Here is a 14,829-nt window from a genome sequence, read left to right as displayed (position 1 = left end):
ACAAAACGTCGTACGGTAAAAAAATTGAATTTCGTGGAACGAAGCAGAGCTAATAGATGATAGATTATATACATATTATAAAATTTCATATTATACTTTTTTTATTTATTGTTATTATATTTTGTTTTACTCCGGAATATGTTAGTCGCAATGTCCTTTGTCTTCTATCTATTAGGGCTGTGTGATTTGGACTATTACAATAAAATCACGAGTCTTTTAAAATTTGGAGACTTAAACTTAACTAGAAATACCTCGATCCTAAGAAACCAAGTGGACAATCCTGTAAAGATTGCGTCAGATTCTGGCAACTTCTATGAAAGGAAATACTTGCGTATATAATTAATCATATAGACAGACTCAAGATGGACAAACATAGCTATTGCACGACAGACTAGGAAATAGGCAGGGTGTTTGACGAACGCTAAATGATATTATTTATTCTGACGCAGCGATGCGCGACCGCATCGTTGTGGATTTGTCAACGGCATTTCTCCGACGTCTTGTGACGCGAGCGCAATGTGATGATTGTATTATCTTCGTCCGAGGGAAATGGGCGACACGAGAAAAATGCAGCGCTTTTAAGTGAAAATAGTTTATTACTATGGAGATTCTCTCGCACGTAATGCATATGTACATAAATGGCTCTCTAGGGCTAAAAAGGGTCCATAAATTCTCCCGTCTAGCCACGTGGATTAACAGCCTCGGGAAAATGTGTTTGCTGATTTTAATCTTCAATTGTACAAAAATGTTAGAAAATTATTGATTTTTTTTTTAATTAGCTTCTATTCTTTCTGCACGCAAAAAACGATTTTGATAAAATATCTAAAAATTTAGGTGCAAATTTAAAAATAATTTTGTTTTGACCATCAATATAATTATGTACAGTAGTTTAAACTAATTGCTGAAATGTTAAAACTTTTTACAATATCGTTCATTATATCATTTAAGCGTTTACATAATAATTTTGATAGTCCAAAATTATTTTTAGATCTGCATCTAGCTAAATTTTTAGATAGTTCAGCAAAATCATTCTTTCTGAACGACATTTCCTGTCTAAACTAAATTCTTTAATTTATTATATAATTCTGTCTTTACACAAATAGAGAGATTTTATGGACACTTGACTCTTATACATGTATAAGAAGATACGCAATAATGGAAGTACGTTTGGTAATTCTGACTAGACTTAACTGTGCCTATAAATATTGGTCCTTTGAGGTAATAGGTTCATAACATGATCAGAGATGCTTTGAAAATACTCGAGAATTCCTTTGTCAAAAGGATATAAACGCATCTAAATAAATAAATAAATAAATTACTACAATGTAATATGAATAAGGCAAAATCGATTTGCGTAAGAATTCGTCCCAAATTCTTAAATTTATCTTGCAACTATATCGAGTACAACGATCTATATCTGTCTCTGTTTATAATAACAATTATAATAATTGATATTTCATTAACGTTTGAATCCATTAACGCTGAATCGCTGAATCAGCAAATGTTCGCAATATTTCGCTCCTGTCAAAGATTTTGCTTCAGTTTTGGACCCAAATAGCATTAAACAGTAGCAATATACTCTCTTCCTTATTCAAGAATACGGAGATGTCTTTTAGCGCAGTTTTGCAATGAATAGAACTTACTGGAAATGACTTCGCAGTCTACCAGTTATGGTTCGGCTGTATCTAAACATTACTCGGTCTATACAATTGGTCCTGTCGGCTGCGAAGAACGAGGAACTCGAGAGATTGCTCGAGTTATCTATTATACTTACTGTCGACGTTTAATTGATGATTGAAAATAAAATTATCAGTATCGCGTTGCCGTATTATAAACGACACTTTAGTTCGAAATTCGATCGTCTTTTCGATATTTCTACCAGGTTCAATATAAAATCAGGTACGCCTAAGAAAGGTCCTTTCTATCAAGATTCATGTTTTAACATCAGATGAAAAATATATTGAGACGTAATGGACACTATACGATCTATTTTGAAAGAAATTCATAATTTATAAATACGTTTCTTCGAAGATTTATGTTCATAAATTATTAGACGATTAATCCTCGAAAACTTTGGCTAATTGAAAATCTATTTTCTGTAATACAATCTTTGTCGTCCGACGTATATCATGATATAAATATTTCAGAGATAAGTTTAAGGCTAGTATTCATAGTCAATTCTTATATTTAAGATCTTAAGTACAATTTTAAGATGTGATAAACCAATCACAGAATTGTATTAATATCTCAAGCTTACTTAAGACAGTCTTGAAATAAGAATCGATTACGAATATTAGCCTAAGTTCGACATTCTTTCTCATCGTAGAATTCAATAATTCGAAACATTTTGTAATATTCGCCGTTGGAGTTCATTTCTTGATATGTGCCGCGTGCAAAATGGTGCCAGAAGTTTCACCTGCTGCGAATGAGAATAATATCTGTGTAGCTCTACGATATTTTAAACTAATTTAAAGCGAAGGATTATGGCTCGCTGAACTACTCCGCGTCTATTTGCTGCAAATATTCGCGCTGCAAGACGCGCTTTAAATAAATATTGTACGCCTCTACCAAATTGATCATATGTACGTAGTTCAGTTCAAATAAATATATGAGATGTTAAAAGCATGGATATAATCACTCTCTAAAACATTTAAAATGACTCTCACTCTAAAGGTAAAATCTTACTTTTAAGGATTGAGCCACACTCTTTCAAGATTAGCTCAATTTTCATTCTTTAGAGTGAGATTCCACTCTAAAGAATTTAGAGAGTAACATTTGTATTTTTGGATATGCATTCATTCATAAAATATCGAGTATCACAAAATATCCATGGGTTATTAATTAATGAGAAAGGAAGACCGGGACATTGTTCAAGAGAGCTCGCCGAGCAATTCTCGCACGTTGCACATAATACCTTCCTTATTGAACTTTTCCGATAGCAGCGATGATGTGGAACGATGCGTACGAACGGAAGATCGATCCGCGAGTGAATGTGACCGCTAAACGTTTTATCAGACGCACTAATAAAAAAAGCGACCTTGACATTGCTGAACGACATAAAGGCAGCTTTATACATCTTTATATCTCATTACAGCGAACGCGCATCTTCACTCGGAAGTAATACATTCATTCCCTTCCGCAATAATTTTATTTCGCGCGCAGACACAAAGAAAGAGTGTACATATTTAAAAAGAAGAACATGTTCACAGACATGTTTTCATTCCTCGCTGAGACTCTCGTCCGGCCGGTCGTCCTCGTCAAGCCCGATCATCCGGGTGGCATCTTCTTCTGCTTGGTGAGTTCCAGCAATACCGGATAATGCAGATCCGGACAATACTCCGGACTATTCTCCAGCAGCTCCAGATGCCTCGACCACACCATGTCGTCGTACCGTTCTGTCTGACGCGCTATGAAGCCACGTTTGATCGACGCCTCGGCAAACTTCTGGAATGTCATGCCACGTCTAGGTGCCATCACCAAGGCGATCCCGTCGTCAGTGAGCCAGCCATAGATCGTCTCCACCAGATCCAAACGAGCGTCGTCGAAGAAGAGGCAGTCGGCGCTTAGGATCACGTCATAAAGACCCGACGGCAATCGAGTATTTTCGTCAGTCGTCCGGGTCTATATCGAGAAATCATAATCCAGATTTCAATCTGGCGGCTGAGACAAGAATCAATGTATTCGCAAATCTCGACTTGGAATACGCGTCACTCTGATTGAATATGAAGTTCAAAGAACGATAGATTCGCTTCGTATATTTGCGAAGGATACTTATACGAGAAGTTTGGCAATTCGTAAAATCGGGAGAATCTGAAACTTTGTACAAATGTAAAAGATAACTCAAGAACTTTAATCGTTTCTCATGACGGAGAGAAAAGATGATTTTATCAGATAAAATAATCTGTCAAACTGTTAAAATAATTTTTTTAATGTATAATCTCTGTAATTTTTCAAAATAATTTTAAAAAATAAAAAAAAAGTTATATAACATTATTATATCTATAAGTAATTGGTATTACAGACATGCAAAATATTATATCGATTCGAAAAAAAGAATTTAAATATTGTACGGAAAGAACGATTTTGCTGTTGTATTTAAAAATTTAGCTAGACAGAAAATAATATTGTTAAACTATTATATGAAATAATAATTATATAGGAAATTCAAACACGATGAGCTGCAAAACATTTTTTTATATTCTACTCAATCAACTTGAGCGTTCTACAGGTATTATTTGATATTTCAAAATAGCTTACGAAATTTGGAAGTTTTAACGTAGTATGTAGTAAAATTTTATCATATTAAGAAACAATTTTAAAGATTGTACTTACATTTGCATATGAATTTCGGCACTTAACTCGTATATGCTCTTATTAACTCCAACTTGTTTAAGATTAAGAGTCTTATTATTATATAGAATACACGTATTATTTCAGCTTACATTGCCAAGAAAGGAGAAAAAAATCTTATTATATATTTCAACAAAATTATTTTCAGATCTATCTAGCTAAATTTTTAGATACTTCAGCAAAACCGTTTTTTCCATGGAATGTGTATATCTCGATCAAGTTTATTCGCGATATATTTCGTGGTTTTGACCAATAAAATAACTCCCTATCCGTATTTTTATTTTATTATTTGAATCCCATTAAGGATATATCAAATGAAATCAATGATTTTCAAATTAAAAAGAAGAAATCTACAGAAATTCGACCGCAAAAATCGATAGAGATACGTTGGAAAGACGTTCAATCTTTCAATGTCGAATTTTTTTTCAGATAAATTCGACAATGGTTTTCGCATAAATAGACGAAGTCAAATGACCGCTTTTGCAATTAATCTCAGTCGATCGAATGATCTTCGATTTTGGTTAGCCAGTGAAAACTTCATTGGTTCCGGTCAAGCGAAAATTTCCCACGAAAAAGATGTCAATTGCATAGAACGTTGCAAGCTACCGGAAGAGCTACAGAGGCTACATCATAAAGACTACCGGAAATGGAGCTGAGATACTTTAGCCGGAAATATCTGAATGGTGTGTTTATGTATCTGAACTGGACATCGCAAAGACGCGGGGATTCTAAGGTTATATGACTTCTTATATGACTTCTTCGCGGTACATATCGAGAAGAATACACAGGAAATCAAGTATATATTATATTTTCTAACTACTACATAGAAAGAAAGAGATTATTCTTAAATCAACCATAATGTACTCATATATAAACAAAAATATTGTAATCTTGCTTCAAAGATATTAGTCTTAATTTATATTTTATTATAAATTTGTTTTGAGGCAAGTATTACTTTGCACTCAATCAAGACTTGCTCAATTAAAAATCTTATATCAATATAAATTCCATCAAATCAAGATTAAAATCTTTAAAGCAAGATTACAATATTTTTGCATATACATACCGTATATGAATATATTATGGTTGGTAAGAATAGTTTTTAAGAATAGTCTTTTTTTTATGTAGGGCTTTTAAATTTTTTAGTGTTTTACTTGAAAATAATTAAAAAATTAAAAATATCAGAATATGATAGCGACATGTAAAAATTACAAAATAAGTAGTAAATTTTAAGCTGTGAGAAGCCTTAAGTTCATTAAAATTAATTTCCAATATTGATCTAAAAAATCTAAGTTAAATTTTTCAACAAGAAATTCAGATGTAACATAATATTTTCGCATATATATTTTCTAGAATATCTCATAAATAAGCAGTGACAACCACATTGTGATAGTATGACATCTCGAAATATACTACAATAAGTCTTTGTTACATGACTCCATAACATAGTACGTGCTTCGCAAGAGATACGTTCTTTCATGATGCCTTTTACAACATATTTTATGAGAGCATAAATTAGGCAATATTTTATAATAGCATAAATTATAATAGCAAAAAAAAATCTCTCTCTCTCTCTCTCTAAAATTGAATCATTGGATAGTGATTGAGTATTATCAATTCTAAATATGCCACTGTAATTAGTAGAGTTAACCGAAAAAGAAAAAAAGTTTGAGCATTATATAATTAAAATACCAATATAAGTTAGTTCCAATATACATTAAATGTATATAAAGCAAGATTAAGGATTCCATGTATCATTGATTTTTTAATTGAATTACATTGTAAATTCAATGATTTTGATTATCAATGACATATTTGGAACTGATAACTCTTGATTATTCATTCAGACAGAACTTATCGTTTTGCCAAACTCTTAGAATCTCTCTTGCCCTTAAACTTTTCTGATTTCAAATCAGGAAATTTTTTCAAAAGCGCCAACTCTATATTATCGCAAAAGTACGAACCACTCTTTGATCGCGGATTATCGTTCCTCTATTTATTCTATGATTCCCGACTGCATTATGCTTCTCTGACAAAGCCTCAATTTTTCTATTCATCGCAATGACCGCAATGACTCATTGATCGTGGCAACGAGTAGCGCATTGCTGTCGGAACGTGCAATCGCGAAACCGGGCGTGTCGATATCCGATGATCCGTCGTCGATTACGGTAGCGAACTCATCGCTATCGTCCTGGTTACAGATGCGAATCACGTCGCGGTCGGAGTTTACGAGACGCATTATTCGATCGCAGGGTCGGCGACCAAGCTGAATTCTATGTCACGATTAGCTAAGTACGAAGCAGACCCTTCGATTCCCAAAGTCACTTGCAGATCCTTGGAATTCATGTAAATGCAAATGTTTCTCGCACTTCCAAGATTTATCTAATTGTAAAACCTGTATATATCACCGGGAATTTAAAACTCGAAAACAAAGTGGATTCCTTGGAAAAATTCCAATGCATAATATTTCTTATTATTGTTGTACGAATTTATGATAATTTAACTTTTCTAAGTACCCAATGTACGAATAGATATTTATTTAATGTAAATGTTAACGTCTGCATCGTGATGATAAAAGTTAAAAAACGCCTTTCTCATTAACATTTTCAATATTTAATTTCCGGCCTTTTTGTAGCTGCGTATAATATCATTGTAGAAGCATTCCCGTCACGTTTCAATATCGCTTTGAGAATATGCTTTTTTGTATTTTTAACTAGGCGCCCACAATTCTTTGTTCGTAGAAATCACATCGAATACAGTCTATTAAAAAGCAATGGAAATACGTTTCATATTGAAGAAATAAAGATGGTGAATAAATGTATTTACGATACACAATTTCAAAGAAATAATGTAATCCTTCTACGATCTAAATTAAAATGAAATTTTACAGAAAATCTGGAAACTGCGGAAATTGTTAAGGCAATTCAAGATGCGATTTCTGTGTGACCTATCGAGTATCTCTTCAATGACTAAAAAGTCCTCTTAATAATTAATTTTCGTTTGCTGACCGACTTCACACTTACTTTTTAATTAAAAAATTTTCATTAGCCTAGTCAAATTTTGATTAGAACAAAATTTTTAACTTAAAAAATAAGTAAGTTTTCGTAAGTCACATATCATACGCAACATTTCTCTCACAATCAATGCAATAGTTTCAATGCACTATTTTAATCGTCGGGCTATCAATCGCTCTTTCAAGATCGAATTTGGACATTCACCTTAACGCGGTTACCGTTGATCGTCATCGTCTGTCGAAGGGCCCTGGCGGCTTGAGCCCACTGAACGACTCCACACTCTACCAGATGCGTCATGTCGTTCCTGGCGACGATGCAGCGCACGTTGTCGACGCTGGTCACGTTACCGTCCGTGAGGGTGACGGTGCTGGGATTGCAGTATTTGGCGGCGAGTACACCGGCCAGACAACTCATGCCACCACCAAGTTCAAGGACGTTCCGATTCCGGCAGAGGCCGTGATTCCTCAGCAGATAGTAGGCCAGACACTCTTCGGACGGCCACACGCACACGTTGCCAGTATTGTTGAAGCCGATCAGCTCGCTCGCTGTGAAACACTTGCTTATCCGACGTATCTGCACGTTGTACGACCGACCGTCCAGCTGAGTCGAGTACTCGCACCAACTGAACTCGCCGTCCGCCAGCATGTTTTCCAGCAGCGCACACTTCAGCAGACCAAAACTGGTGAATCGTCTCACCGACACCTCCTCGTCAGACTCGCTGCCGATCGGCTCTGGCGAGCCTGTCAGCGCTCTGGCTAAGATGCGCCATCGACGTAGAGCGCGAGTACTCCTTTTTGAATTACGAGGATCATTCGTCTCGACCGAGAGTGTCTCCCTACGGGAAAAAATCTCCTGCGACATATCGCAATCAGGCACATCGATCGATACTCGATAACATGTATAATTTCCAGAATTTTCTTCTCAGATTATAAAATTTTATATTTCAAAGGAAAGATTATTTCTTACTACTTCTCCCTGATTTATGCAGTGTCAATTTTCGACTGCATGCAATCACATCTGTGGATGTTCACCGGAAAGATATCTCCTAGTCAAAGAATTTCGTTTGAAGGCTTTTATTGGAGACTTCATCAATGAACTTTCACTTCACCTCGTTGCTGCGAACCTGTGGAAGGCACGTGGGGACAACGCGTGTTCCTCCTCATCGCTGGTAAATGCCATGGATTTGCCGGTTCAGTCGGCGGATCGGGCGGAATCCTCGTCGGATGCTCCGCGTCCTTCTTACCGCAACCGGTCCAGACACCGAATGCATACTTCCTTTCTGACGATACTCCGCCTCGAGGGCTGCTCTCGCCCGACAAGGACGAGGATGGACGAAGGGATGGAACAAGACTAAAAGCACCAAGTCAAGTTCTAACTCGCGCCACGCGGACGATGAGCGTTCTCCACGCGTTGGCTCAGCGCCTGCGCGACTTCTCTCTTCATTCCCTCTTCCTCGCGCTGATCTTCTTCCATCCACACCGTCTCCGCGGGTATTCCCCAAGACGTCGTGTTCCCCGTGCGTGCTTATATATGCTTTGCGCTTTCGTAAAGATGTTCTGTCTGAGCTTTCTGAGATTCGAAGCTCAATGGTGAATCGGGTTCAATAGTGAGTTTGCAGTCCGCATTGCTGGACCGCGCCGCTATTGAACGGCATACATCGAAATTCGTTGAAATTTCTTGAGAGAAGGTATGATGATTTATGCTGGCGAACTCTCGGAGATTTGTCATTCGAACGAGGGCTGTCGCGAAAGAACCATAGAACATTATCGCTTCATGTGATATCTAATGACTTCATGTGTAAGTTGAAACGTCTGTTTTTAATTATTGGTTTTAAGTATGAATTTCTGTTATTAAAATAACTTCTAGCTAGGGGCTTGTAGCCCCTTATATTAAATTGTTAATTTATCGCTCCCGCTGATTCTTTATTATATAAAATTGTCGTTCCAATTTCCTTGCAATATTCATTCGCGAACATTTCATAAAGGTATACAGAAAAAAAAACGATTTTACTAAAGTATTTAAAAATTTAGATAGATACAGATCTGAAAATAATTTTGTTTGGATCATTAAAATAATTAAGCAGGACGCAATATAAATTCATCAACGTTCATTAAGCGTTCTACATAATTATTTTAATCATCCAACATAAAATTATTTTCACAGATCGATATCTAACTAAATCGGTATCTAACTTTTCAAGCTATAATTATGTAGAAAAATATTCCCTCCGTTTTTTGTCAACCTTCAATTGGCAGCATTCTAGAGTTAAAATTATGTAGAACGTTTAAATGTTGATGACAATTTAAACTGCGTCCTGCTTAATTATCTGAATGGTTTAAACAAAATTATTTCTAGATCTGTGTGTCTACCTAAATTTTTAACTATTTTAGCAAAACCGTTCTTTTCATTTATTAATAATATTTAATTAATAATATTTAAACTAAAGTATAATAAATGACATTCACAGCATTGGCTAACACGTGCTCGATGATATAATTATTTCTCGCCTCCTGAGATCGTATTTAAGTTTTATTTCCTATTTTTACGACGCTCTTCGTCCCATCAATCTATTACAGATATACGAGTGCTATAACTTGTCGTGATAGAAAGCCGAGAACGTGAATGTTCCAGTTACGAAGCTTTAATTGCATGGGGTTGCTATTGATAACAAGCATACACAATAGAGATTCTTGCGCATTAAAACATTTTTTAAACATTTTATATAATAAATTCAAAGTCTTACAGCTATCGTAAGCTTTCATGTCGGATCATTTGTATCAGCTTTAGTTTCTATCCGTTCCCTTGATCCTGCCACGATTAAGAAACGACTGTGGCTCGAAACACGTGGCGAAACAATATCTGTGCTCCCTTCGCGCGCAGATATACCGAATTTATTATTATAATAAAGACCGGGGGAAAAAAGAACAATGGGCGGGTATTAAATGCCGTTATAATATACAACCGGCTTATCCGAGCGTGTCATAAGTCTGGGTTTCAACATCGCTACTGAAGATCTAGTAGCTAATGCGCTTTGCGCGTCTCGTGCCAAGGCGTAGATATTAAACTGTCACGAAACTAATGTTTAAATCTTGGCCTAAGTTTCCGGATGAGTGACGAAAAGCGCATCCGTTGATCGCTTCTCGTCTGTTTAAACGATTCGTGTGGTCGCAGTTTCGATCGAAGCAGCGAAATGGTGGAATTCCGGACATGGAATCCGCCACACGTTTATTTTCATCATCAACAATACATACGGCTCGGTGTAGTCTAAATAATAAATAAAGTAATGGATTTTTTATTTATCTTCACGCTCAAAGAGAAACAAAGTGATCATTAACTATATGAGTCATGTTTAACATCGCGTATACGCAATTTATTTCTACACAGAAAAAAAATACATATTATACTATATTCAAATATTAATTACTTATTTCAAAAAGTTATATATTCAAAGCAAATCTATCATAAGTTTCATCACAAGCATCAAATTTATTCAAAATATATTCTGAATTCAATTTTTAAATATATTCTAAATATTTAAAGTTCAATACTTCAATCAAGATTAAATTGAAATAAATTCGATTTGTTTATTATATAAGTTAATTCTTTAAAATTTTATAATATTCTTTAAAAAAAAATAAATTCAACAAGTTTTGAATACATAATAATAAATTTTTTTAATTCGTAGTAATTAAATTTTAAGTTATCAAGAAAAATTCTTCATTAAAGATTACCTAAAAGAAAAAAGTAAATTGAAATTGAATAAATTGAACTTTTTTTAACAATAAAATGATATTTTTCTGTCACACATCACAGATTTTGATTGGCTATCAATTTCTAGCATCGATATACATGCGAATAATTTATTTATTATTAAATAAACACAACGCGTGCGCGCTACCTGGAATTTGTAATTTAAACAATTCCCATGTCATAGTCAGTTAAAAGCAACACAGGAAACATTGTGTATTAATATTTTCTACAGCAATTCAATATCACGGGAATTTAATGCAAGCATTTCACTTTGTATAAATGTGAATAATAAAATAAAATGTGAATAATAAAGGAATATATTCCATTTTGTTTATTACGGTCTTGATTCAATTTAACCGACGCAGAAAATAGCACAAATGAAATAATTAAATTAATTAACGTATCACCTGGTATATTTTTATAATTAGCATTTTATAGTCGGCATTTTCCACTGTTCGACGGATAAAATTTGAGAAGAAAGCTTACAAAGAATCCAATAATTCTTCGCTCAGTGACAAGATTTGGAAGAAAGCCAAAATTATGACAGCCGGAACAAATGAATATAGCTACGAATATATGTGCGTTAAAAAGCTACGTTTTCTTCGCAATACTATTAATTTAAACAAAACGGATGTAATTTATATTAAAGATAATAATAGGATATGACAGTCGCAGAACTATGAATTTCAATTCTTAAAAATGAAGATGTGCATCATAGAAGATTATAACAAAGAGGGGAAAACCTGCACCTTTGGAATAAGTTACGGGCAATCAACAGTTATCGTTTCCGACTTACATAGATTTGGCTAATACGAGGAATTCAATTTCCTCAGAAGTATATCGCCGAGGCGAGAGAACCTCGAAAATTTTACCATTATTCACTGAAGTTATTTGCGCATTTGCTCGGAAATTCTTTCTCTTTAGTCTAGGTCCACAATCTTGCTTTAAAGATCGTCAGCCGTAAAGCCATGAGAAATCGACCAATCACAGTCGAATATGAGAAAAATAATCGATTGTGATTGATCAATTTCTTACGGCTTTACGGCTTCAGTCTCTTAAAGCAGGATTGTGGATTTAGACTTATATGGCAATCACAAACTTCTAAATACTGAGAAAAAAAAAAGAAAAAAAAAAGATTGCTCCTTCACTTTTGCGAGAAAGTAAAAACGCAAAACGGAATTGTTCATCAGAAAGACAATAAAAAAAAGCATTAAGCATATTCCTACGTTTACGACGAGAGAGATCCTTCACATCTTCGCTATATTATTGCAGATGTCTCGGGTTTCTGGATCCATTAGCGATTTATCTTGCCGAGGCACGCGTCAAAACGTCACTACTTGTCTAGTTGAGCCACGTCCATTAAACCCTCATCCCTGTTCTTGAGAGAATCAGCTTGTTAATTATTTGCGAGATTTTTCGGGATTCGGAAAGATATTTATATGTCACGGAGAGATATTGCTCCGACGTTTTCTATCACGGCGCGTCGAATCGATTTCATTGTAATTATAACAGAATCAAATTTTTAATGGTCAATGACACTGTTTCGAAACGGAATCGGTCGATGTATCTCTAATATCATAGCTATTTATAATTTATTTATTCAAAAAACTAATATATAAACTATGAAATATAAAATTTAAAATTATCCAAAAAATCTTATAATTTTTATGAAAATATCTATCTATAAAAAGACAATCAAGAGAACACTAACCGCGAAGCTACTTATAAAATTTTTAGATTGAATCTCACTTTGAAGAGTAGATCTCACTCTTAAAGATTAAAAATTGAGCCGCTCTTTTTCAAAATTGACTCAATTTTCACTTTTTAGAGTGAGAATCCACTTCAAAAAATTTAGAGAATAAATATTCAAATAATCACAGATTCATACAACAACAGTATATAAAATCTTCTTCTTATTAAAAAGTAAGAAAATAAGGAGAAAGAATAACAATTGACATTTATTCTGCAAATTCTTACGAAACATTCTTAAAATCTTAGATCTTGTTAAAACTAATTGTAAAACTAATTGTTCATTTCATAAATTGCATTACAATAAATTGAATTATTTTGTAAGTCTAATAATAAATTAATAAAGTTATTTTATATTAAGGATAAATTAATTAATAGAATTTATAAGTGTGATATTAATGATATGTGTGATATTACAAAGATATTCAAAGATCATCAAAGACTGGAACAAGCTAATAATTAAATCACGATGGATTTCTTGCATCAAAGATTGAAAGACGTGCGATTTGAGAGATATGACATTTTCTATATTAAATTCAAAACGTATAATCCGATAGATATCCGAGTTCAAATTTAATTTCATTAAAGCGTGAAGTAATGTGGCTGATCTCCCCATCGCGGCAGCGGCCGCAATGCGCTCGTCATTTCTGTACGTTTCCCTTTCGTCGACACTTATGTAACCGCAGTGAAGCTGTGGGCACATACGTCTCTACTTTATATTGTTTGACATAAATAGAATCCACAATGACAGTAGCAGTCGCGGTTTTACTTCGTGCGTGAAGCCGATGGCCTCTTAGACGCTATAACTATAAATTTCCTTTAATGATAATGCACCTCTTGAAATTCGAAAATTTTTGCACTCAAATATTTTAAGAGAACATTCTTTGTTATATCATATATGTATTAATAAGGGCTATATCATGCGAAATACATAACATATTAGATCTTTTTTTGGCTGAATTTTTGCAGTTCATCTTTCTTCCTTCTCTTCTTTCTCCCTCCTCCTGAAGAGAAAAGGAAGAAAGATGAATTGGAGCAAAATTTCAGCTAAAAAAACAGGCCTATTGTTATAAAATAGATCAACGAATATGTTATGTATATCGATATGGCAATTTTTTGTTGGATGTTCATTGGTTCAGACGATTTTATGCTAGCTGTGCTATGCTTATCTTTAACCCTAAAAATTTAAGGCTAAAACATAAGATCATTGTATAACACATAATACGTAAAGAATAAGAAAATTAATCAATCAGAATCTTTCATGGAAAAAAAAAGGAAATGAAGGATCTTGATTGGTTCATTTTCTTATACCTTATGCATTATGAATTATGCAAAACTCTATGCTCCCATTCTTATTCTTAAATATTTGAGACGTGCAATCGACAAACTGAAGACAAAACAATAGCAACGTAGAAACGTAGCTTGTTTGTTTCAAAAGCAAAACGATTTCTGTAAACAGAAGCTTAAATCTATTGTAGAAAACGAGTTCGTTCATTATTAATTAACTTTAAGTTCCGGGACAAACTTATGTGTATGTTGGCGCGCGATTAAATCTCCGTTCTCTGCCGTTCCGATTACTCGAAATATCTCATCCCTAGAGCGTGCATCTCGCGCCATGTGCGGCTGACGTAAGATGCGCAGCGGCGATACTATTATTTGTACCTACGCAAATATGCCCAGAGAAGACGTGAGAACGCAAACAGGCGCATAAAGACTATTCGATTTAACGGAGTCTACAATCGAGGCGTGATCGCCAGAAATTGCGTCAGATAGTTTATATTATATGGTTATATGGTTTATATATACGGAATTTTAATTCTATAATTCGATTTGTGTGCCTAACAGGGAATTTTAAAAAATTTAAATTTTTTATTATGCAACAAAAAACATTCATACAACTATCGAAAAATTCTATATTAAACAATTCAATTCGTATCAGTATTAATAAATTAATAATACACGCTAT

At 34.3% G+C, this 14,829-nt stretch overlaps 2 protein-coding genes across 3 annotated transcripts in view; both read right to left on the bottom strand.

The window, feature by feature from the left end:
* Positions 1-14,829, bottom strand: part of LOC108685082 (WW domain-binding protein 4) — a 49,012-nt gene that overhangs the window by 26,676 nt on the left and 7,507 nt on the right. The gene's annotated exons all lie outside the window — the stretch shown is intronic.
* Positions 2,820-8,332, bottom strand: LOC108685083 (calmodulin-lysine N-methyltransferase). Its single transcript, XM_018189722.1, has 2 exons — positions 7,569-8,332; positions 2,820-3,621 (listed from the first exon to the last, which is right to left on the bottom strand). The coding sequence occupies exons 1-2, from the start codon at positions 8,223-8,225 to the stop codon at positions 3,268-3,270; spliced, it is 1,011 nt and encodes a 336-aa protein (XP_018045211.1). The 5' UTR covers positions 8,226-8,332; the 3' UTR covers positions 2,820-3,267.

The sequence above is a fragment of the Atta colombica genome, unplaced genomic scaffold, assembly GCF_001594045.1.
Source record: "Atta colombica isolate Treedump-2 unplaced genomic scaffold, Acol1.0 scaffold145, whole genome shotgun sequence".
NCBI lineage: Eukaryota > Metazoa > Arthropoda > Insecta > Hymenoptera > Formicidae > Atta > Atta colombica.
This window is presented reverse-complemented; position numbering and strand designations above follow the sequence as displayed.